The 22996-nt window shown below is 35.8% G+C and overlaps 1 protein-coding gene and 1 non-coding gene across 3 annotated transcripts; both read right to left on the bottom strand.

Annotated features, from left to right (window-relative positions):
- Positions 1 to 87: 87 nt before the first annotated feature.
- LOC103985333 (uncharacterized) lies at positions 88 to 1507 on the bottom strand. Of its 2 annotated transcripts, XR_010487154.1 has the most exons (3): positions 718 to 1431; positions 566 to 647; positions 88 to 461 (listed from the first exon to the last, which is right to left on the bottom strand). It is a non-coding gene; the product is annotated as an uncharacterized LOC103985333 (transcript). The 2 variants fall into 2 exon arrangements; XR_010487153.1 differs by having other exon boundaries at positions 195 to 461; positions 566 to 1507.
- Positions 1508 to 2753: 1246 nt separating this feature from the next.
- On the bottom strand, positions 2754 to 22290 carry LOC135612971 (DNA mismatch repair protein MSH6-like). The gene is made up of 21 exons (XM_065109829.1): positions 21257 to 22290; positions 20933 to 21029; positions 18487 to 18589; positions 18354 to 18407; positions 18174 to 18248; positions 15279 to 15347; positions 15082 to 15165; positions 14632 to 14829; positions 13957 to 14489; positions 13752 to 13881; positions 11578 to 11669; positions 8153 to 8331; positions 7839 to 8041; positions 7635 to 7736; positions 7377 to 7539; positions 4569 to 4855; positions 4359 to 4496; positions 4143 to 4222; positions 3704 to 3803; positions 3511 to 3640; positions 2754 to 3332 (listed from the first exon to the last, which is right to left on the bottom strand). Exons 1-21 carry the CDS (start codon positions 22041 to 22043, stop codon positions 3085 to 3087), a joined length of 3852 nt encoding a protein of 1283 aa, XP_064965901.1. The 5' UTR covers positions 22044 to 22290; the 3' UTR covers positions 2754 to 3084.
- Between the last annotated feature and the right edge of the window lie 706 nt (positions 22291 to 22996).

Here is a 22996-nt window from a genome sequence, read left to right as displayed (position 1 = left end):
GGGAATTGTAACAACATTTCCTCAGCCATTTGAGTGTTGAACCATTTTATGTCAGGGAGAGAAGAATCCATGCCAAACATCTTACCCTAATATCCTAATAGGATTTTATTATTTAGTGATCGAGATCTTTGGACATGTTAAGCAAGTAAGGAGTATGATCAAAGCATGGCTGGGGATGTCCAGAAACTAGGAGCTGATAGCAATGATCCTTCTTTCAAGGAAATATTACACCTTACCATGTGTCTGGTATGCATTATATGAGGGTTTGGGATCGGCTATAATTCATGAGGGGGGTTTGGGATCTGTGCCGCCATCATGGCTTGCCTCCACTTCCTTGATCTCCAAGATCTCCACCCGTCGATTCGTCTTCCTCCTGATCTTGATCGCCATATCCTGGGGGACGAACGACCCGCACACGCTGACCCTGCACTGCTTCCTCTCGATCAAATGGCTCTCCAACTCTTCATACCCAAACGAACCAAGAAACAACGGGGTCACCTTAGAGAAGAACACACAACCAACACGAAAGCTCAACCTGTCGTCATGAAGAGTTCCGACATATAACCTTGCATTTGCAGAAGAGCTCTCCTGATCTTTCGGTAGCAGCCATCGCAGTCGATGTTCATTCTCATAGTCATGCAGATGAACTGAGCAAAGCCAGAGAGTTGTCAGGCGACATGATCTGCAATGACAATGAAGTGCTGCAATGGAACTTGCCTGGTGTTTGTGTGACATCAAGCAGAAATGGCTTGTGGCAGGGGGGGGGAAGTGGGAGAAGAGAAGATGCTTGAAAAAGGGAAGCTATAAAGCTGAAAGTGGGATATAATTATGGGTGGATTCCTTCTCTGTTTCTTCTTTCTGAGTCTTTGTGCTGCAGAATCTGATTCTGAGTGAAGCCAGGAGGGTTGGGTTGCATGATTCTCCTTTGCCTTCTTCTTCAGTTAGTTTTCCTTGCACCCTTCCTTCATGGGCAACTCTTGAGCCATCATGCATCTCACAAAATGCTGTTCCTTGAAGATACAGATATCTCACATGGTTGATGAGGGAAAAAGGAAAGCATAAGCTGTTTTGGGCATAGTATTTATTGGTCTTCCTAATGAATTGATTACTGTTTTGATCAAGAAAGAACACTGCAGTGCATGAGTATCAATTCTTCTCTATCTATCAGAGGTGGGTGGAACAGATTCCAAAGGCACAGAAGTGTTTCTCTACTTGCCTGCCACGTGCAGTATGCATCAATAAATATCAGAATAGAGGGACCCATTGCTTATTCTTAGAGCACTACGACATAAAGATCATTATGATGTTGTCGCCTAGAACAACTTCATTGAATCAGATTGATCATAGATGACATGGAAAGCCGAAACTGAAGTTGATCACATCCATTTGAATTATTTATTTTAACTTCAGCATTTCTATAATGACTACGAGTGTGGCATTCACTCACTTGTCTGATTGCATGTACTCGAATAATCATATCTTTTCGCTTTCATTTATCCGTACCATTCTATCCTATCTGCTCAGGAAAAGCTCAGAATAAGGGACAAGACTGAGAGAATAAAAAGCTTCTTTGCACGATCATGCTAAATGGTAAAATTATTTTTTAAAGAAAAAAATATTGTTAAATATCTTGGTCAGTACGACGTATGTCGAATATGTATTTACAGAATTATTCGAAGTATCTTCGAGGTGAAAACGTTATGTCCCTTCTCAAGTTAGTAATCTAATATATATGAACATGAATACGAGTACTCCAAGAAGTCTCCTCCCTTTCCTTATATTAAAGACAAGTTTTTATACTTATCATAAAGAGCAGTAGAGTACGAAGAAAACTTACGATTGTTTTTCTCCTCATAAATGGTGAGAAGAAAATTTATCATTATCTTTCTCTTCATTAATGACAAGAAGAAGATTGTGATTGTCTTTCTCGTTATAAATAATAAGAATGAAGCTGCGTCTTATCCTTCATCATTGGGTGTCATATGGCAGTGACATGTCAAATGATTAGTTGTCAGTATATCCCCTATCATTCCCCCTCCCCCAATGTATGCTTCAAGGCTTTTTCGACAAGCTACACTCGATTCTCCTCCAAGAGTATTGCTTTAACTTTGACAACCCGATCAAGACGAGCCTTGTCCAGAGGTTTCTTAACTAATGACTCAATTGGCTCTATATACAAAAGCAGTATTGCTTTAACTTTGACAACCCGATCAAGACGAGCCTTGTCCAGAGGTTTCTTAACTAATGACTCAATTGGCTCTATATACAAAAGCAGTATTGCTTTAACTTTGACAACCCGATCAAGACGAGCCTTGTCCAGAGGTTTCTTAACTAATGACTCAATTGGCTCTATATACAAAAGCAACTTAATAAAATCTCGAAGGTCTAATGTTAGTGTCTTAAGCTGGGCCTTCTTTTCAATGTAGAAATGTTATGCTCCAAAAATGCCACCTACACGAAGACCCAAGTCAAAAAGAATTTCTCGACCCTATCCTTCTAACGCTTAAGTTAGTAATCTATGTGAATATAAACACGAATTATCAAGAGAAATCCTCTCGTTCTCTATATTAAAGATGAACTTTTATTAAAAAACACAAGAAATTTGAGATTATCTTTTTCCTCGTAAATGAGAAAATAAAACTTTTGATTATATTTCCTTCGTCTTATCCTCTTTTCATCATGATTAATTTTGGGCACCTATCTCCAGAATTCAATACGCTGACCAAATAAACGTCCACAGAATAAGTCCCCACTTTAGCGTTGCTACTACCAGGTTGGCCTGTTCAATAGACTAGTGAATTCAATTACAAAGCAGCAAACAGCTGCCAACTTTCCCAGCATAAACATGTCTTTGCCCTTATATACAATCATCTATTTCTTTACATTACAGTCGAGTAATTTTCCACAAAACCAGTGATGAGTACACGGGGCTTGCAGTTGTCATCAATCCCATATCAATCTTGTGATGTATAATCTGGGCTCCAAGGACCTCTAGACGCCCAAAATGAGGCCCCGAATTAGACTCAAAAGGAATATCACAGATGATTTTAGAAAACTTTGTCAAATGGAAAAAACCAATGATCTTTATTTGCCCAGCACTAGCCACCTTGCTCTCTGTTGGATATCACCGAGTAAGCTCAAAGTTACCACCCGAGAATCTTCACCAAGATTCCAGGTCTCTGAAATAGAGAGCAATTTTTTTATAAGAGTTCTTCCCTCATCAGTTTCCGTATCTGAAATCTTAACCTCAGCTACAGGCTGGTGCTTCCCATTACTAATCTCAAAATCATTTGACTTCCTGGCGGCCTTTTGAAGCACAGAAGAAGGTAATCCTGATTTGGCAAACAGGATCAGCAAAAAGCTAAATCGATTGACAAACTAATGATTCAAAATGTCTTTTGAAACCAAACATTTAGAGGATCCTTCTATGTGCACTATTTAGCTGCAGAGTTGTGCTTAAAGCTAATTTATATTAAAGGGAGATGAAAAAGGATTAAGAAGAAACCCCACCTGCCAAACGAGCAACATTAACACCATAGCTTTTAGGACATGAACCAGGTGCTAATCGGTAAAGGAAGGTGACTTCTTCCACACCTCCAACTCCTTTCCCAACTTGGCAAGCCATGTGACAAATTGAAACCTATTGCAAGTAAAAGAAATACTCAAAACTTGTCGATAATAAATAAAGAGGTTAGAGGTCTACCTTGGTATTCTTCTCATATTCTAGTATTAATCGGTGATAATGAGTAGAAAACAAACCACGACATTGTACTCTATGTACAAGATATTCAAAGACGGATGCCCTGCCATTCAATGAGAACCAAAGAAAATGTCATTCAAAGCTAATTTAAGCAGATAAAAATTAATCCACTACAAGGAAAAAATCAAGACTGCAAGTCAGTTTCTAGCATGGATTGCATGTGATGACAGCACATTCAAGTGCCTGATATTTTGCAGTGTTGTTGGGATACCAGCAGACAATCGTGATGTGCCAAGCCTCTGCCAACATTTTGATTGCAGCACGTAGCTAGTGCCCTGACAAGTGCCACATCCCGTGCTAACAGTTGGCCAGGATGTGCCAGCTCACTAGTGACACCCTAATAGCAATTGGGAGAAGAAATTTATACAAGAGCAGCACTCACGCAATAGCTTGCCCATCAGAAGTTGCTGTGCCCCTCCCGAGCTCATCTAGTGCCACCAGAGAATTTTGAGTGGCAGAAGACTGTATTAAAGATATTACAGTGGTTTAGTCCAGCAGCCATAATTAAAATGTATGCCAAAAAGAAAGTCCAAATTTTTAACCATAAACTATCAAGGATAATGTCCCACGTTTTCAATACACTGTCAGAAAATCTCACCAGCACACCAGCGGTCTCCGAAAGCTCCATTAAGAATGTACTTTGCCCAGCCATAATATTATCCCTAGCACCCATACGAACAAAGATGCGGTCTACAGGGGAGAGCTCAAAACATTCTGCAGGAACATCTGCTCCAAGCTGTGGGGAATAACTGGGCATGATCAGAAGGTAAATGGAGAAACAATAGATAGACTATGTGAAGAATCCTACCTGTGACAAAACTACAGCTAAACAAACTTGGCGAAGTAGAGTTGATTTACCACCCATATTTGGACCTGTCAGAAGGATAAATCTAGGCTGTCCAACCCCACCAATTCTTACATCATTGGGAACAAAAGAACCCTTGCCTAAGGCATCACTTCGAAGCATTGGATGTCCAAGACCTCTAGCAGATAAATAAGGTTCATTTTCATGACATACTTCTTTGATAACTGGTCGGCATGTTGGTCCCTCATAATAGTCACTTGCAATCGCCAGACTAATCAAAACATCTAGCTCTGTATCAAGTATGAACAGAATTTATAGACAACACTTTAGCTCATATAGAAAAATGCTAATAAAATCATAATAGTTACTGGCTCACTTGCTCTAACAAATACATTGTAATACAAACTTAATTCCTCAACCAATTAATCCCAAAGTTTCAAGATCATAATAGGTAACAAAAAGATCAAAGTTGGCCAAGACACTTAAATTACCACTTTTTGTGTCTAATTACATGTTTTGGATTGCTTTGGTTTTTATCTACAGGATTGTATTCCTATATTTTTACTGCATATCAGGAAAAAAAAAGCTTCAATCTAGTGCGTGCACACAGGAAGAACAAGTTAAAAGTTAAAAGAAGAGCAGTAGAAAAGGAACCTAATAAAAGAGAAAAATCCGAGAAAACATGTAGGTTAATTAAAATACTCATACAACAAATATAACCATCAAGCAAGGAACTGATCCATACGACCTACTTCGAGATGACTGACTTCAAGGTTATCACCTATTGCACTTTTAAATATAAATATTCAATCATCACATCTCATGAGGGCTTATCTATTTGTATTTCTGTATTTATGATTTTCCGATCATATTTTGCCAATATGTTCAAACAAAATATGTATTCAAATTTTAAAAAATATATATTCTTCTGATTCCTGTCACTCTGTTTTGTGTCCCTTTGAGAGACTCGTCGTATTGCCATGTCTACACCTTATTGTGTTTGTCGTGTCCACATCGAAGCTTCATAGGGGTATTAGTGGGTATAAGACCATAAGAAGCAGTATAGGAGATAATGGCCCCTGTGCAAACACATGATGCCATTCATGTGCAATGCTAAATGACATAAAATGAACCATGTTACTGACCTCAACTAGTTGAGACTTATGGCTTCATTCGTACTGTAGTTACATTACATCCATAGTTAATTTAGGCTTCATTGTGTACATGACAGTCTATCCAAGGACCAGTGTGAAACAGCTACACAATATAACAATTCTTGCTTGTCATCATTACAAATATATGTCATCCAGTAGTTCCAACTCACCACTTATGCAGGTGCTTTTTCACTTTAAACCCCACAAAATAGCTATTGTACAACTTAAAGAAAACTATGCTTAGCCTTTTCGCTCATCTCGTATGTTCATACCAATTGACTACCTATGAAAACAGCCCCTGAAGTTAACAAAGTCTAAAAAATTAAACCAAATTTATTTTCTGCTATTTGGTATGACATTAAATATCATTCTAACACCACGGAGTGACTCAGAAGTCAATTCTACAATCAATATAAACCAGTTGTAAATATCATGGAGCTGCAATATATACATGATACATGACCGATTATGATAATCTACATAAAATAACTACTTGTGAAGCAAAATCATTGAAATTTATTTCTCATTTGAATAAATCTTATTAGTTTATAGAGCATTTCACAAATGTCATATGTTTCCATATAGCATCTTCGATGCTTCAAATTTAGTGGCCCAAATTGAATCGAGAAGAAAAAGAAAGAAAATAAAAAAGTGAAAGAAACCAAAATTTAATTTTTAATACAAATCTTGATTGAGGATTTCATCTCTATAAGAAAATTTCACCATTCTACAAAGATAACCTATTAATCAAAAATACCATTAAAATAAAGATCATTCTCCAAATCCAATAAGAAAATGGTAAAGGATTTAAAACAAAGACATCAATCAACAAATAAATAAACAGGTTGTTTTTCTAACATCACGTACATCTGAGTGGCATATGAACATAATGTAAATAGACGTGAGGCATCTATATTTAGGAGTTAATTTTTAAATTAGAGTGAGTTTGGTATTTATCTTTTTATTTTTATTTTAATCTCCATTAATATTTACTTTTCTTTATTCCACAACTATAAAGTCTATAAAAGACTATTTCTTTACTCGTAAGAGCCTTCAATGGATCTTGTTCTATATTAAATTTGGTACCGAAGGAACTAGCCTTACATCAGTATGCTTTCTCTAAATGAAAAAATAAATACACAGATGTTTTTAATCTTTTGTATCTGGAGATTGAACCGTACTCCATAAAAAGCTTATGCCTTAACATTGTTTCATAAAATATTAAATGTCTAAAGAAAAGGTAAAATTACCACATTATGAGAAAACACTATGCATGAAGCAAGTACATATTGGTTTGCCAAAATAAATAAATATATGTTGAAAAATTGGCTCGTCCAACTATAATCAGCATACAACCATTTTATTTATATGACCGAGTTTATTACTAGAGCTTGTGCCCAACAAACACAAATCTTGTAAATATATGTTACAGCATTAGAATTGCCTATATTACAGTCTTCAAATGCAAAGATCAATACATAATGTTAACAAATTTTCCAGTTTAGCATAGCTGTATATATGTAAATCAGTAAAATTTCTGGCAGTGAGTGCAGTATGCCTAGAAGCAGAGTGAGTTGTAAACAACAAGATGTGTCACTTGGTGTAGCTGAGATCAGAAGATGTTGGTTATTTATTTAAAGTATATATAAGAAAGCACCTGCAATTACAGATACCAACTGCCTCCATTTGCTATGATGCTCACTAAATTGTCCTATCAGCCTCTGGAGAATGCCTTTCAGTTTAGATTCTTTCTCGGCCTCAGCTTGAGAGAGTTCTGACAGGAAATCTTTGATTTTAGGTGTCCAATACCGGAAGTAGCCCTATACATGGAGAATACAAACCTAAGATTAACCGACACACCACAGAATATAAAATTAATTTAGACCCACTAACAAGTATTCAGAAAATCATGTGCCTTTTTAGAAGATTGCAATTCGTATTCAGCTGGAACAGCTCCCCTTAGACTCTCTGGCACCTCAAGCAGATACAAATCCTTCCCAACAGCAACATAATTTACCTAGAAATATATTAAGCCTCATCGTTTAAATAAGATACTGGAGATCTGCTACAGATCTATATAAGATCAACCTCCAATCCAAGTAATAAAAAAACAACAAACCTCTGAATTTCCAAGTACTTTACGCTGTTCCTTCAGGTACCTCATCAGATTAGACTCAATGTCCTTCAGTTTCTTACATGCAGCATCGTAATCAACATCACCTCCTTCATGAGGTATAATACGCCCAGTGCGATCAGCTTCTGACCAATCAAAAGCGTCCTTGAAATGCTCTATGACTGAACACATGTCAGGTAAGCCTTTACCTGCATTGACATTTAATGCTCTAAAATGTACACAAACAACTTCACTGCAAAGCGAAAGAAAATTGGAAAAACAAGATCAACATGCTGAATTTCAGGAATTACAAATCAGACCTGGTGTCAATAAATAATGGAGTAAAGTAGACTTTGTACTAGTCAGTACAGTATCCAGGGAAGAGCATGCTTGGATCATTGCTTCACAACCATGAAGAGATGCAATAAATTCTTGAAGCCGCTTCTTTGCTGCATCCTCATAAAGAATGACTCTATTGGCATTTCTTCCATGAGCTTCACTGTAGTGCATCAAAAGCAGAATTAAGCATCTAGCACATAATACACCTACGTGACACTATTCACCTGAATAATCATCTCCAAGAAGAAATTACAATTTCCTCAGTTACAACTGATAAATATCAAATCACAGCATTCTTAAATAAAAATTTAAATATTTCATACAAAATTACAAAATCTGTGTATGTTTGACCAATCCTAGGTATAAAGGCTTTAGAAGCATGGAAAGACAATAGGTGTAGGTTCAATATGGAATGCAATTAAGTATTTCCATATAGAGGAAAATTGTCAGTCCTGCCTAGAAAAAGGCAACATAAACCCATAAAATATGGTTTCCTTTTCCACATTAACTGATTAGGATTTCATAGGAAAAGTGTCATTATTGACTATGCCAGAAGAGAGGATTTTCGTTCAACTGAACGTGTTGAATCCTTGCTGGAAACAAATCTGGCATCAACTGTTCAAACACAAGAAAGCACAAGAGACTAGATGATGGTAAAGGTATTGAATAACAAGTGATTTATTTTGATTTATTATAAATAAGGTTCAGATGCTCTCCTCATTAACTACCCCGAGAAAAGGTATAAGGTATTAGAAAACTTGAAAGTTGTTTGTCATAAGCATGGCTCGCCTTACCAGTCTATACCGATGTGCCGACCAAGTCAAGGAAGCCCTTCGACCCCACCATGCATCATTTAAGTTTATGCATGCATCTCTGCTCCTAATATCCAACACTTAAGACTCCATCATGGGCTCATGTACTAATGGTTGTTGTACCACTCTTCACTTTGGAGTTACTTGCTATGAAATAACAAAAAAAAGACAATCAATACAGTCAAACCAATTGAGGTACAAACAGTGGTGGTAAAGATATTTGATTCTTATAGGGTCATGATACTGCTTGTGCTATTTTGCTTGGATGCAGGTTCCTTGAGGATCGTGATAGCTTGTACTGTGAAGCAGCAGCAATCAAGGGATCATTTATGTCATGTAGAAGGGGAATCATGACTTCATGTGGAGACTGTTTCTGCCATTTTTGTTGATCTGCTGTGCAAGGAACAAACCTCCCCCAGAGGATACTTAATCTTATCAGAAGCTCATTGTATACATGTCCAAGAAATTCTTAGGTTTTCAAGTTTCTCATGTTTTTCGTGAAGGAAATCAGGTTGTGAGCTAGTTAGTTAAGTTTGCAAGGGCAAACAAGTGTTCCCTTTTGTGGGTTCAGGACCCTCCAGCACAGCTGGATTTTTTGGTTCGTTCTGATGCGAACGGTGATATTTTGTGCCATCTTTAGCTTCTGCTGGTAAAGCTTATTTTCTGCTAGAAAAAGAACTTGATTCTTGTTAGTGAGGCCGAAGTCCTAGGATAGAATCTCACCTCACCACTAATATTAACACAATGGTGACGTTCCAAACAATCTAAACAACCTACAGAAGTCCAACATCTGCCCTTTGCAGAACTCATTTGGATTGATTTCACTCTTTAATAGCTTTCTATTTTCACTTTGTGTCAATCTAAGAAAATTTTTGTAATATATTTTCTGACAGCAATATAGGATACAGGAATAAACAACCAGGAGATATAGTTATCTTTATACAGAAAAGCTTTTCATGAATTCTGTTGTTTTATGTTTGTTTGTTATAAACTTTGGATGTGATGTGTTTGTTTATGCAAGTAAAATATTGGTACTATTGTTTTCAGGATTCCAGTGCATAAGCAACTAGCTTAATAGAAAAGACTAGCTTAGCAACTTATATATCTCATCTATCTTGATTCAAAACCATATATAGTCAACAATACTGCACCATGAATACATTAAAGAATAATTACAAATTGACTCGGATATATGACTATTGTCACTTGGGAAAGATTTCAAGCTAAAGGATTAATCTACTAATCACTTTGTATGCATTGTGCCCAATATATTTCGAAAGTTTAATTACCTGATTCAGATCAGGTTGCAATTCATTCTCGAGTTTGCTACAGATTTGAAATTTTGAACAATTTGAAGAGTCAAGCATGAATTGGATGAGTTCCATCAATGAAGCAGGGAAAAAAAGAAACATAGACCAGTAAACTATATAGGAAGCTCTGGAGAAAATTTTCTCCTTTAAGAATCATTCGTGGAACAAAACTTAATAAATTCATCTCTGAATATGTAACGTTTTCTCATAGTTACCTTTGACCTTTGTGTTAAGTTTTGATCTCCCAGCCAGATCTCTATTGATATAGTGACACTACCGGAAAATCACCATGACCATTGAGAGAGCAACTAATCTAACAAACTTATTATAAAGAAAACACAAGTTGAAATTACTTGGAAGGATGAACCTGAATTAAATTTTATCATAAATGCATACAAAAGAAGACAATGTGAAACCATTAGTAGTTGATGTCTAATTAAAATAAAGACTGCAGTCTGTACTACACAAGGGCTGATAAAGGCTTCATAATCCTTGCCAAATCTGACACCTTACATTTGGTTCGTGTCTTCTAAATCCCACCAAATATTTAATTCAGGGCAGCTTAACTCATTGGCCAACCACTAAAATTTGTTCTGGTACATTGTACCATGCCAATTGTCAGCATCACTATTGTGATTTGGACTAGAAAAGCAAAAATAAAAAAAAATAAAAGACATCTCACCTAACCTCCGTATCCTTTCCTCCAGCAACTTTCCTGATCCAAAAAGATGTGGCAAACTTTACCATTCCTCCATGTGTCCACATGAGAGAATGATAAATCCATAACCCTCAAAAAATAAGAACATGTTTAAATAGTATCCAGCATACACGATCAAATCTATACATGAGACTTCTGATATAGACCCATCCACTTCAGTAAAGGATCGGAGTCTTGCTTGACACGTCGCCGACAAATGTGAAACTTTTTTATTCATATGCAGAAGGGTTCAAAGCTTTCTGATACATCCATGAACCTGTTAAAACCCCGAGACCAACCATTCAAGTTCCTACAGTTATCGAACATGAGAAGTGCTGCCCTATATTGGGCAATAACTTCCAAGAGTTAAGACCTTGGTTCTCTATTATTGCAATTTGCAACTCAGGAAAAAATGAAGAAAATGAAACAAGAACATACAAAGAACACAAACAATATAGGATCAGCTACAAAATTGCATCATTAACGTAATACACATACCTTTAAAATATCTAATAATTGTAAGAAGATCAAATGAGCTTACAAGATGAACAGACTCATCATTCACATATTTAGGGAATAGAATTTACCAGCTAACAAATAGTCGTGAAAGCAAACGTTCCATATCTTGAAGCTTTGATAATTCCTTTCTGAATTCAAGAGCAGATGTAAGACCAGCACCCTGATGCGAAAACAATCTTAGTCACAAAGTTGTAAGAACTTTGATAAAAAAAAAATTACTTATTGCGGCAGCACTTAACTTAAATATATGAAATACTGTGGAAAGTGAATCAGAAAATTCAATAGATTGTATATTACTGAAAATCAACAGAACATATTGTTCTCAAATGATAATCCAGTTTCAAGACCAGTTGGTCAATTAGATCCCCTCACCTTCATTTTGCTAGATCTAATGACCACGAACATGTGGATCTCAGAGAACATGTTCAACCTATATAATATTCTGTCAGCTCCCTGGCTTATTTTCTTTGGCTATGTCTTCTTCATTCATGTCATGGGTTTACTATGCATAGATATGGCTACTTATACAATCATTTTTTCCAAGTTTATCATGGAAGAGTATAATGTAAAGCCCTAAATTTAATTCTAACTAATTGGTATGGATCAAGGATTAAAATACCAGTTGGCACTGAACATAAAAGATAATCAACCACTATTTACCAGTACAAGCAGGAAATAGTAGATGGAGTAATAATTGGATGTACCAGATAATATTGGCTATCTACCATGAATTTCCGTCAATATCTGCTCAAAAACGATAAGATGTAGACCAGCTACAAAGTCATTGCATCACTAACTGCATAGAACAACTAAGGCCACTTCAAGAAACGCCAATTCATTTCTTTGGATGCAATCCTTTTCTCCACTGATTTTTTATGTAATTCGATGAGACCACAACAACCAAAGGAGTGTAGAAAAAGTTGGAGTCGTCGAAGATAAGGAAGAAGCTTCCTTGGGTTCAAGACTCCTCTCCAGCACCAACAATGAACTCCAGCAAGAAAAAGAAGAAAACTAACAAGTATATCTGCTTATTTCTATTTTTTTATTTTTCTGTCATTACAGGTCCATATACTGTACTGCACCTGTCTGCAATCTAGTCAGTGGAAGAATATTAGCAATATATTACTGCTAAATGAATCTTTTTGAAATCTGGGCATTTATATGAGCACTGGGTATAATAAGTTAACTATAAATCTCATGCTACTAATATTCACAAAAAAATTCTTTTTGAAATGGTTCATAACTTTTGATTTACACAAACTATGAACTTCAAGCAACAGAAAGCCTATTTCAAGCTTCCCATCGATATCTCAAAATGAAATACTTGTTGATACTGGTTAAAATAAACTTTGGCAAGAAGGAAAGAATTAGTAAACAATTGTATATGATAAAACTGGTTCAGTCATGAAGATTTTCAATGTAAACTAACTGCAGAAGTACTTCTGGACACCAAAATGAAGTTCTAAATATTCTTATTCACAATACAAACAAAAAAATTAGGGTTCAAAGAACCATTACAAATATTTGTTTTCATATTTACTGAATAATGATAAGATCATAAGACAATGAATCAAAGAATAATGAGCCATCTTTAGATAGAGTAGGATGAGCTAATGATACAACCTATTCCTTCGAAGTTCAAAGAAGCAGCATCATATAATAACTGAAAGAAAGATGTCATGTAAAATAAAACTATGGGTGGATTTAGTTCATACATGAAACCAGAAATGCAATAGCCCATTCTCTTCATGTGCTTGGTTAGAAAGATTTAGAATCAGATGAATAATTTAGAGAGATGTACTTAACCAATTTAGTATCACTTAAATACATAGAAAGTGTATTCTTTGCCATTGTACAGGTTGTTGGTTGAAAGTCACGAGCAACTGGAAAAACTGAATGTCAACCATGTCGTCAAGGTATCAAATGGTCCAAAAGGAGATTCAATTTTTCCAATAACAGAAACTCAGAACTGTAATTTGATATCCTCCTATCAAACACCTGGTAACAAAGTTGCTCATTCCAATTCGAAATTCAGTTCTCAAAACCTCCAAACCCAATGCTTACCAAAGGACACCCTGTTAAAAGAAATTTTGCTAATATTTTAGGTGGAGAACTTTTGAAGAACATGGGAGTGGGAGCTCTAGTAGTATCAACTGCAATAATAGAACTGTAGAAGCATTACCAGAAAAAGGAAATCCATATAATGTGTAAAACTAGTCAGTTTGGAAGATGCAAAACCCACCTTGAAGCAAGCTACAGCATCCTGACGTTCCACAATTGACCTTATATCATAAAGTGGTCTTGCAAGCCATCCTTTGAGCAACCTTTTTCCAAATGCTGTAACACAATGATCCAGTTGTGCAAAAAGTGTTCTACATTTAAAAAAAAACTAATATTACAATAAGATTATATAGAAGCTTAGAACAGCAAAAGATTGTAAGAAGTACCCTGAGAGGCCTCCACTTCTGTTATTCTCCAATATCTCAAGGTTCTCAAGTGCTGCAGCATCAAGAATCATATATGGCTTTTGAAGGTTGTTAAAAAAACCCGAGCATGGAAGTCGCTCAAATTTAGCACACTTAATCAATTTTTCATCCAGAAAAGCCTGCCTTAAATAAAAAAGACAGCCTCCAAGAGCAGAAAGAGCATATGATCCATCAATGCCAGCATTCACTAGCTCAGTTAAGACATCTGGCAGGTCTACTGGACAATTTCCTGCATTATCAGCAGAAGTGCAACCATTTTGTGCTGCCAGATAATGCTCTGATAAGCTATAATACTTTCTGATCTCATTAATGGTTCTTTCAGCATCCCAAAATTCATCAAAAGGCAATAAATTGTTAACTAATGGATTTCTTGTATTGTTCTTTATGACTCTTTCAGTTTCAGGACTAAGTGCCTTTGAAGGTTTTATGACTTCTACAGGCCTCAATTCAGACAATATTGAACATAACCAATGACGCTCCAGATCATCTTCAAACTGAAACAAGAGAATTTGTATTTTAAGAATGTGCTAAACAAATATAAAATTTGTTTGTTTATCGAGAAACAAAAAAGATGGTTATCATTTTGCATTGCATTTTAAGAGAAAAGGTAAGTCGAAGATCATCAGTGTGACATACTTGTCCTACCATGAACTTGCTTGTGGAAACATCAACAACACACAGGCCTAAAACAACACCTCCTTTACCAGGGACCTCAAGACTTCGGAAATGTTCAGCAATTGATAATAAATATGAAGTATCAGGATTTCTCAATAGTGACTCTCCTTCCATAAGTGTACCTTGTGTGACCATCGCACATATTTCACGTTTCACAACCTACAAAAAACCAAAACATGGTATTCATAATCTTATTAATTGTTTTAATTTTATTTCATATTGCAATTGCTTCAACTAATTCCACCATTAGTAATTCAAGAAGTTAAACAATGACTAATCATACATAGAACACACAAATTCATTGATGCTGAAACCAAGCTTATCCCAAGAACTGAAAGCTTTATTCAATATACTGATTGTTCTATGTACTATCACATAGAAAGATTGTTGTTCTGTTAAGCATTAGCACACCTTGTCTTTTGAACCCATCTCTTTACGGCGAATTTCAAGCTGTTCAGGGGTTTCTGTCTGTTCTACAACAAGAACTCGGTATCCCTGACAAAAGCAAATAAATTGTTTAGTCATGATTTTTATCATCCTCATATTACTTAATAAAGGAAATAACTAAAAATTGTATTAAAAAAATCAAACATTCTGAAAATGGAAACCTTTCTAGTCAATCTCTCCAAATTCATTGAATAGTTCTTCTCTGGAAACCCACAATGAGGTTGTTCTCCCTAAGAAGATAGAAAGTAGGGAACAAGGAAACGAGTTACCACTAAAACAAAGGCAAGATGATGGAAGTTCAAAGCCATTCATGACTACAAATTATAGACAAACTAGGAAATAAGAAAAAAAAGAAACGAGAAAAGAAGAACATTGAAGTTAAAAGAAAAATGAAAATAGTAGAACAAACTGCTACTTATCATCACTGCTTGATTTTACAAGCATTAACATCCTCGATTTCACCATCAAAGCAAACTCAAGACCCCTCCAACAATACACATGGCAGTTAACAAGTAGATTGAGCTGGAGTAAATAAGTAGACAGATTATAGTAATTTGAAAGTGTTGATGAAATTTTAATAGGATCATGCGATGTACCAAAATAATGTACTTGTTATTTTCCCATTAGCATTAAAGAATGTATTGGCAGTAGTAATAACAAAAAATAAACATGCTAATCATTACAAGAAAACAAGCTCAGTTGCTAACTTATACAAATGTTAAAAGGGCTCTAGACATTAAAATAGATATTGTTCCAATTCTTAATGCTTCATCTATTGGCATGTAGTGTGTAGTGATACTTCCTGCAATTTTATGGCAGTTTGATCAAAAATAAATTGGTCTGTCTAATGATCTAGAGACGATAAAAAAAAAAGATTATGTAGAAAACAAGATATAAGTGCTGACCTATACCATAGCTCTCATTCAAATATACACTAATTTGAATATACTACAAAATAATCCAAGCTTTTGACTCAAACTAGGACATTAAAAATTAGAATTTATAAATATTTAAATTAAAATCACTAGAACAACAAATATTGTGTAGCTAAAGTAAATGAATATTCAAGATGGAAATCACAAGGATCACAAAAGTACAAGAACAAGACAACTACATTCATGGTTGAAAATACTGGTTGAGCCGGTATATAATGATCGTTATGTACCAGTCTGATCAAATACAGATATTGGCCCATACAACATGGTGCAGCTGGGTGCACCGCTTAATTTTTTATTTAATTTCCAAAACGGCCTAGCAGTACAAATTAATATAACACAGTATCTCAGTACCATACTGGTCCGACAGCTTGTCAAAATTGGTAACTGAACTAATATTTAAAAACTTGAGTCCTTGACTACATCTATTTAAAGAATCAGTTAGAGCAAAAAAGCAGGAGAGAAAGCAGACCTCTTGTGAGGTCAAAATATACCAACACTGATAAACTTTTTACAATTGGAACTGGATTCAAGATATCATACCAACAAAGGAAGTCCAAAATTCCAAAAATCCATGTTAAATAATTTACTCGATCTAAAGACAGCTGACTCGAACCTTGTCTGACATGACTCAACTTCAACCTATACTAAGCCAGAGTAATAACTGATAGTCAGTAGAAGGTGAGATCAATCTTGATGTCAGAGGATTTCTCATATGAATGCATGTTCTCTCTTTAATTTGAATCATTCAGGACACATTCACTAAGCTGGCGGCCCAGTTATGTAACTTAAGAGTGTGCAATTCCCTAGGCCTGTTGTAATCATTTTAATTATTCTACAATCATAGTTGTTCAATCATACTTACCAAATAGGACCCGTGCAACTTATCTCAATCATCATAGCTGTTCACATGCTCAACTATGTGAGACATCTCAGGGACAAGGATTAACTTTTAGATCTCATTTCTATAACAAATTTAATGATAGCAGTATTGAGGCTTAAAATTGTGTATGTTTTCCAATACACATGCTTTAGGTCACATGAAGAGAAATGGGTTTCAGTGACTCATAAAAAATATATGCTAAAAGCCTGGAAGAATAATCTTTAGATGAGAGGAAACCCAGCAGAACCTAAATACCAGTTGGCAGCAAAAGAACTGCCTTCTTCATTAGGTATTTAAGCTTGTATAAGTGAAATTTAGATGTGAGAAAGGAGACTATCATATGCCAGTACAAATTACCATTAGGCCAAGATAACACTAATGGCTTCCTGCTGGTTAGAGGGACTACCAAATCGCCACACCTCTTGAGAATCGATACCTCCCCTTATCAGTTTATGGAAACTCAACCAAGAAGCACGAGGTCACCACGTTCATTCTAGGATTGTAATGTTCCAGGTTTCCTCTTCACAGCAGAGTTCATGAACTAGTAGTTGTACAGCTACATATGTCCTATCTGTCTGGTTTAACATTAAGTTTCATTAAATGAGGTCTACAGAAAAACAAATAGACTGTTGGCACCCACAAATCAATGTCTATCCTACAAAACACATCAAGGAAATAATCTGACCCTCTTTTTCTTTATGCTTTGATATTAGTTCACTACTTTACAACACTATATGAATCAAAATAAAGTACAAGGGAAGAGACTTGCAACAGTTTCAATCAAGAATTCAGATAATGGTTGGACCATATATACAACTAATATTTATCGGTTCAACTAAGTGTTGGCATCAAAACGTACCGATACTGGTGATACGTTCATTTAATTATATTATTCAAAGATACAAGGTGATACAGTTCAATATATCATCCAATACACCAGTATCTTATCAGTCTGATGGAAATCAAAATGGCCTCCAGACCAGTATATTAATCCTTACTAATATTCATGCTAAATTAGTCTAACGTATGAACATCAACATAAAGTAACTGCCGATGAACTCGTGGAAATTTCATGTGTTTACAGATGACAACCATAAGACAAAATTACCTCAAAGAAAAACAGAAAGTGAAACTACAACCAACCAAAAACATCTAAAAAGTGATTTTACAAACGAAAGACATTAATACAACGGAAACTAGAGGTTACTACAAAGTTAGCATAAATAGAAAGTCACTACCTTCATATATTGCAGATCAAGCTCTCTTGCACCAATATGTGCATCCATCTCAAACAATTCATAGAACTTTCCCATCTGATCAAAAATAATAATAATAATGATAATCTTTCCATAAGCTGATAATTCAAGAAAATTAAGCTTCATAATGCATTAGATTGGACCTCATAAACATGAAATTACCTTGAAGAATAAAACCTTATCCATATGCTTTGACTTGAACTCCCACCATTGCCTCTATAGACCAAGGATGATAGTAAATGGAAAAATTATAATTCACAAGAAATTTAATATGTTTGAAAAGAGAATTGACTACCTGTCCACCTGACAAGGTTCTCAAAAACTCAGGAGGAAAGTAAAGAGTTCTTGGATCATAGGCTTTATCTCCAGGACGCCTGCCACGAACATCCCTACGCCCTCTATGACATGAAAAATAAATATGCTGATTTCTTCTTCAAAAAGATTTTTAAAAGTCAATGTCTCGCCAAAAACCACCAGAGTGTGACAAGAACAGGTGTTCTAGAAATAATTTCATTTTGCAGGTCCAAATAATTGGAACTTGGAACATCATGGTTTCCTATTGTTGTTTGTGTTGTTTTTGGGAGTTTTACTATAAATACAAGTACTGAGACAATGAGAATGAGTTTAATCGTGAGTTGTTATTGTACTTCATTTCTATGACAGACATCTTACCACTCCCTACCATGGATACAAACACCAGACAATTTTTTATATGATTGTAAAATAAACCCCATCAAAATAAGAGCATCATGTTTAAGTATTTCTGTGATAACAAAATAAAATAGCCTTAGTGAAAAGTTGTTTCGTGAAATTGAATCATTTTAGTCCCACAATATTCTGATAAGCAGTGACAACAAAATGTATTCTCTAGGTATTTTTTGTATTCTTCCTTGTTAGATAATCACAAACAAACTTATGTATCAAAATGAATTGATGGACTTTCTCTAGAGGCTTGGTTCAGCCAATGGAGTGGGTATCATGGTATAGTTTATAGCATGCAACATCCCACACAAAACCAAAGTACAAAGTACTTCAACAAAATTGATATTGCGCCCATGGTTTTAAAATTTTGCCTATGCCAATTCATATTTGACTCATATACAAGTCACTTCCTTTTCTACTGTAGTAGATGTTTTATCAATCCTTTGACTCCTGAATATGAACATAGAGCATATGACCTTCATAAATAGCCAAATAACAATCTCTTAGTATTCTTGAATGGACGCACTGTTTTAAGTTACATAACTAATCCAATGGAATAACATGCAAGTCATTCAATATATCTCCAAAGTCCCCATGCTATTGTTAGTCATTATACTATCCATAATTTCATAAAAAGATTAAATTGTGATGTTGGAGTTCATACTATCTCAAACAGTAATGAGAATAAATGGTCAAATTATAAATAATTCAATCCTACACCAGTCACAGTGAACTTTCATAATGGTGGACTCCTTGAAGGCAAGATATGATAGCAAGAACCTAAATTAATTAATTTGACACTTTGGAGCATAATCCAATCCTTCCCAATAAAACATTAATCCTTGCATCACCTCATCAGAAGTCACCTCATCAGTAGTTTCGGAAATCAATTGAATTGGTACAGTTCCAGCATATATAGGATTCCAACTTATACCACCAAGTGTCACCAAGAAAAGAAATTTAATACAGATCAACATACAACAACAACAACAACAAAATTATAAGTCCCAACTATTTAGGATCGAGTATATGGATCTTTTGCCACCATTGAAATATATATAATAATTCAAAATGTTTCCATGATAAGACAAATAAACATTGAATTGGTACATACCAGTCAACTAGTATCTGAAACTTTGGTCTGGACTACATAATAAAACCAGTTGCTACTCAGTTTCCACAATTATACCCCTAAATCATGCAAAACTTAGCATCATGCCTTCCATTTTCCATTATGAGCAATAACATTATGAAAGATATATAGTGTATGTCCCATCATCTTGTTCTCCACACTCAGTTTGATGATGGGAGAACATCACACAAGATCAAGATGTACCTTGGCTAACCAAATGTCTACAAAATGTTGAATAACGTTCATGTGTCGTGATCTAAGGGTCACAATGGATGTTGATCAGGTTCAGATGCTAAAGTTGAAATACATTTCAATGAGAATCTAACCAATATATGTATCAATAATGAATACCATGCTCGACGAACAATAAATGGGACATCAAAGTCCATCCTGCATTGTGTATTTAATAAATAGGTCAACTAGGTTTGGTAAGAAGAATTGTGCTACAAAATATTCTCGACTGCTTATATGAACCAAATTTAAAGATTTGATTATGATTAACCCCTTCACGGACCGATTTGACCATTTAAGACATGAATTAATGCATTAACATGTCAAAAAAAAAAGCTCCAAATGAATTACAAACTAAAAAGATAAAGAGTCATACCTAGCTTAGGTTGTGCAATGTGTCAACTAGTACAATCCAAAGATTATATACAACAACTCAGTCAACCAAGCCAATCTGCCCATCTCACACCAATGACAAGTAATTGTGGCCTTATCATCAATGTCAAACACAAACAATTATGGCCTCATCATCAATATTGAACATAAATATTCCACTAATCATATTAAGAGTAAATATCAACCACATACAATAACATTAATAAGTTTTAGCAATACATAAGCTATTAGGATACAATAAATCTAAAGAATGCCAGGGGCAGAGTTCTGAAACAGAACTTACTCCTGCAAGAATCTAAACTTTTCTGCTTCCCGTTTTCCAAATCGTTCAGCTGCCTCGACAGTTACGGTGCTGCCAATACTATCCAAAACTTGCACCCCTACATTGTACACACAATCACTTCTTTACCACACTACTGAATGGTACTTGAAAAGAACTGTACGATTAGGGATGTTACAAAAGGTAGTAACACTAATATGCAATTAAGTGATAATAGAGAATAAAGATAAAAGATGGATAGATCCAACAGAGTTCAGTTAATCAAAACAATGACTCCAATTTTCATGGCAGGCTATTTTCCACAAAAGAGTTCCTCTGAGCCCTTACTTCTATCATTGTTCAAAGGGGCAGCAGCATTACTTTCTGTCATGATTAAAGAGGCTTTAGAGGCAGTCCTCTCTCGATTCTTCTCAAATTTGATTTTTTTAGCGCAATCCAATTTCGCAATATTCATCTTCTTCCTTCTTTTCGACCCAGTAGAGTTCTTCGACAGGCTACCTGAACTCGCAACAAACTCTTCCTCGTCCTCGTCCTCGTCCTCGTCCTCCAATTCTACCTCATCCGAGTTATCCTCCTCCGCATCTTCCCCGCCAACCTTACCCCATTCTTCGTCGTCGGCAGTATCCTCCTCGCTGATCTCATTATCCACATCCGCTGAACTGCAAGCCATCTTCACCGTATCCGACATCCGCCTCAGCCGACGGAGGCTCCTTGGTGTCTCCTCCCCGATCCACTCGAATTTCTCCTTGCCAAGATCAAGCGCCTCTTCCTCACCGTCAACATAGCAGATCAGGTGCTTGCCGGACATCTCGTCGAAGGAGGAGACCCGCCCCTCGTACCAGGCCTTGTCAAGGGGCCAGAAGACCTTGATCCTTTTTCCGACCACCTCTTTCGTGTGGCCATTCTTAGCGGCAGTGAGAGAAACTTTGGCGCCGGAAGCCGGAGAAGGGGGGATTACTAGACGGGGCTTCTTCTCCTTCGGTTGAGATGGAGAGGGATCAGGACTAGGGCTAGGGCTTTCCTTGGAGATCTTACCGGGAGAGAAGAAGGAGGTGATTTGGCTCTGCTGCCGCACCAGAGGAGAGCGGCCACTAAGGCGACGGGAAGACGCCATTAGCGATGAAGAGCGAAGGGTTTAGGGCTAGGGTTTATGATCGACGATATCAAAGGAGAGAAACGAGACAGAGGGATGGGGGAATGCGGAGAGGTGGCGGGAATTTAAGGACGGGAGAGACGAGCGGGGGAAGGAGTTGGCGGGAATCCAGGCGTGCTCGTGCACGTCAGCGGGCGGGTCGGGTCTTGACGGCGGATAGGCACCGTCATTCTTCACCGAGATGGGCTTCGGCTGTCTTACCTTTTTGCGCATGCGATCGCAAGTAAAACCCATGCTTATATATATATATATATTCATAAAATCAAAAGCATATCGATTATATAACTCCGTTAGTAGCAAAATTATTATTAACAGAAATATTATGTTTGATGAAATGATAAGTTGGAATTGGGAGACCAATAAAAATGGAACACAAATATAGATTCCAACAAAACTAGATACTCCGTGGAATAAAATGACAGATCGTGCTCCAACAAGTTCATTGTCAACCTCACCTAATAGTAGTTCAAATAACAGGGTTATATAATCGATATGCTTTCGATTGTAAAGAATAATCAATTAAAATATATTTTTCAAATTTTTCAACAAGCTTATGATGATTTTATGAATTATATATATATATATCTCTCTTTTTTTGAAAATAAAAAAATTTCTCTTTAATTTTAGGATAGTAAATATTTCTCCCGAATGGACAATATAATCAGAAAAATTAATTATAATTGGTTTTTATCTGAGTGTGTAACTACAAAAAGACAAGTATACTATTGGTTTTAAAGATTATTGCATTATTTATATGGCTTGAATATGCATCTACTCAAATTCAACTTATAATTTCTTAAAATTATCTAAAAATAATGAAATTAAAGTATTAAGATGAGTTGAACAAACTTTATAGAGTCAACATGAAAAAATATCAAATTTGACTTATGAAACTCCTAAAATCATATAAAAAT

This window comes from Musa acuminata, chromosome BXJ2-5 (assembly GCF_036884655.1).
Source record: "Musa acuminata AAA Group cultivar baxijiao chromosome BXJ2-5, Cavendish_Baxijiao_AAA, whole genome shotgun sequence".
In the NCBI taxonomy this organism is placed as follows: domain Eukaryota; kingdom Viridiplantae; phylum Streptophyta; class Magnoliopsida; order Zingiberales; family Musaceae; genus Musa; species Musa acuminata.
Note: the sequence above shows the minus strand (reverse complement) of the source record. Positions and strands in the feature narration are given on the sequence as shown.

Bases quoted from the DNA above. Each gene is read 5' to 3' on its own strand.
- LOC135612971 (XM_065109829.1), bottom strand. From the start codon at position 22,043: ATGGCGTCTTCCCGTCGCCTTAGTGGCCGCTCTCCTCTGGTGCGGCAG. The intron at 15,348-18,173 runs GTAGTGACTTTC...CTATCTTCTTAG, and splicing joins TTGATCTGCAATATATGAAG to GGAGAACAACCTCATTGTGG. The intron at 13,882-13,956 runs GTACTTCTTACA...TTTTAAATGTAG, and splicing joins AGAAGTGGAGGCCTCTCAGG to AACACTTTTTGCACAACTGG.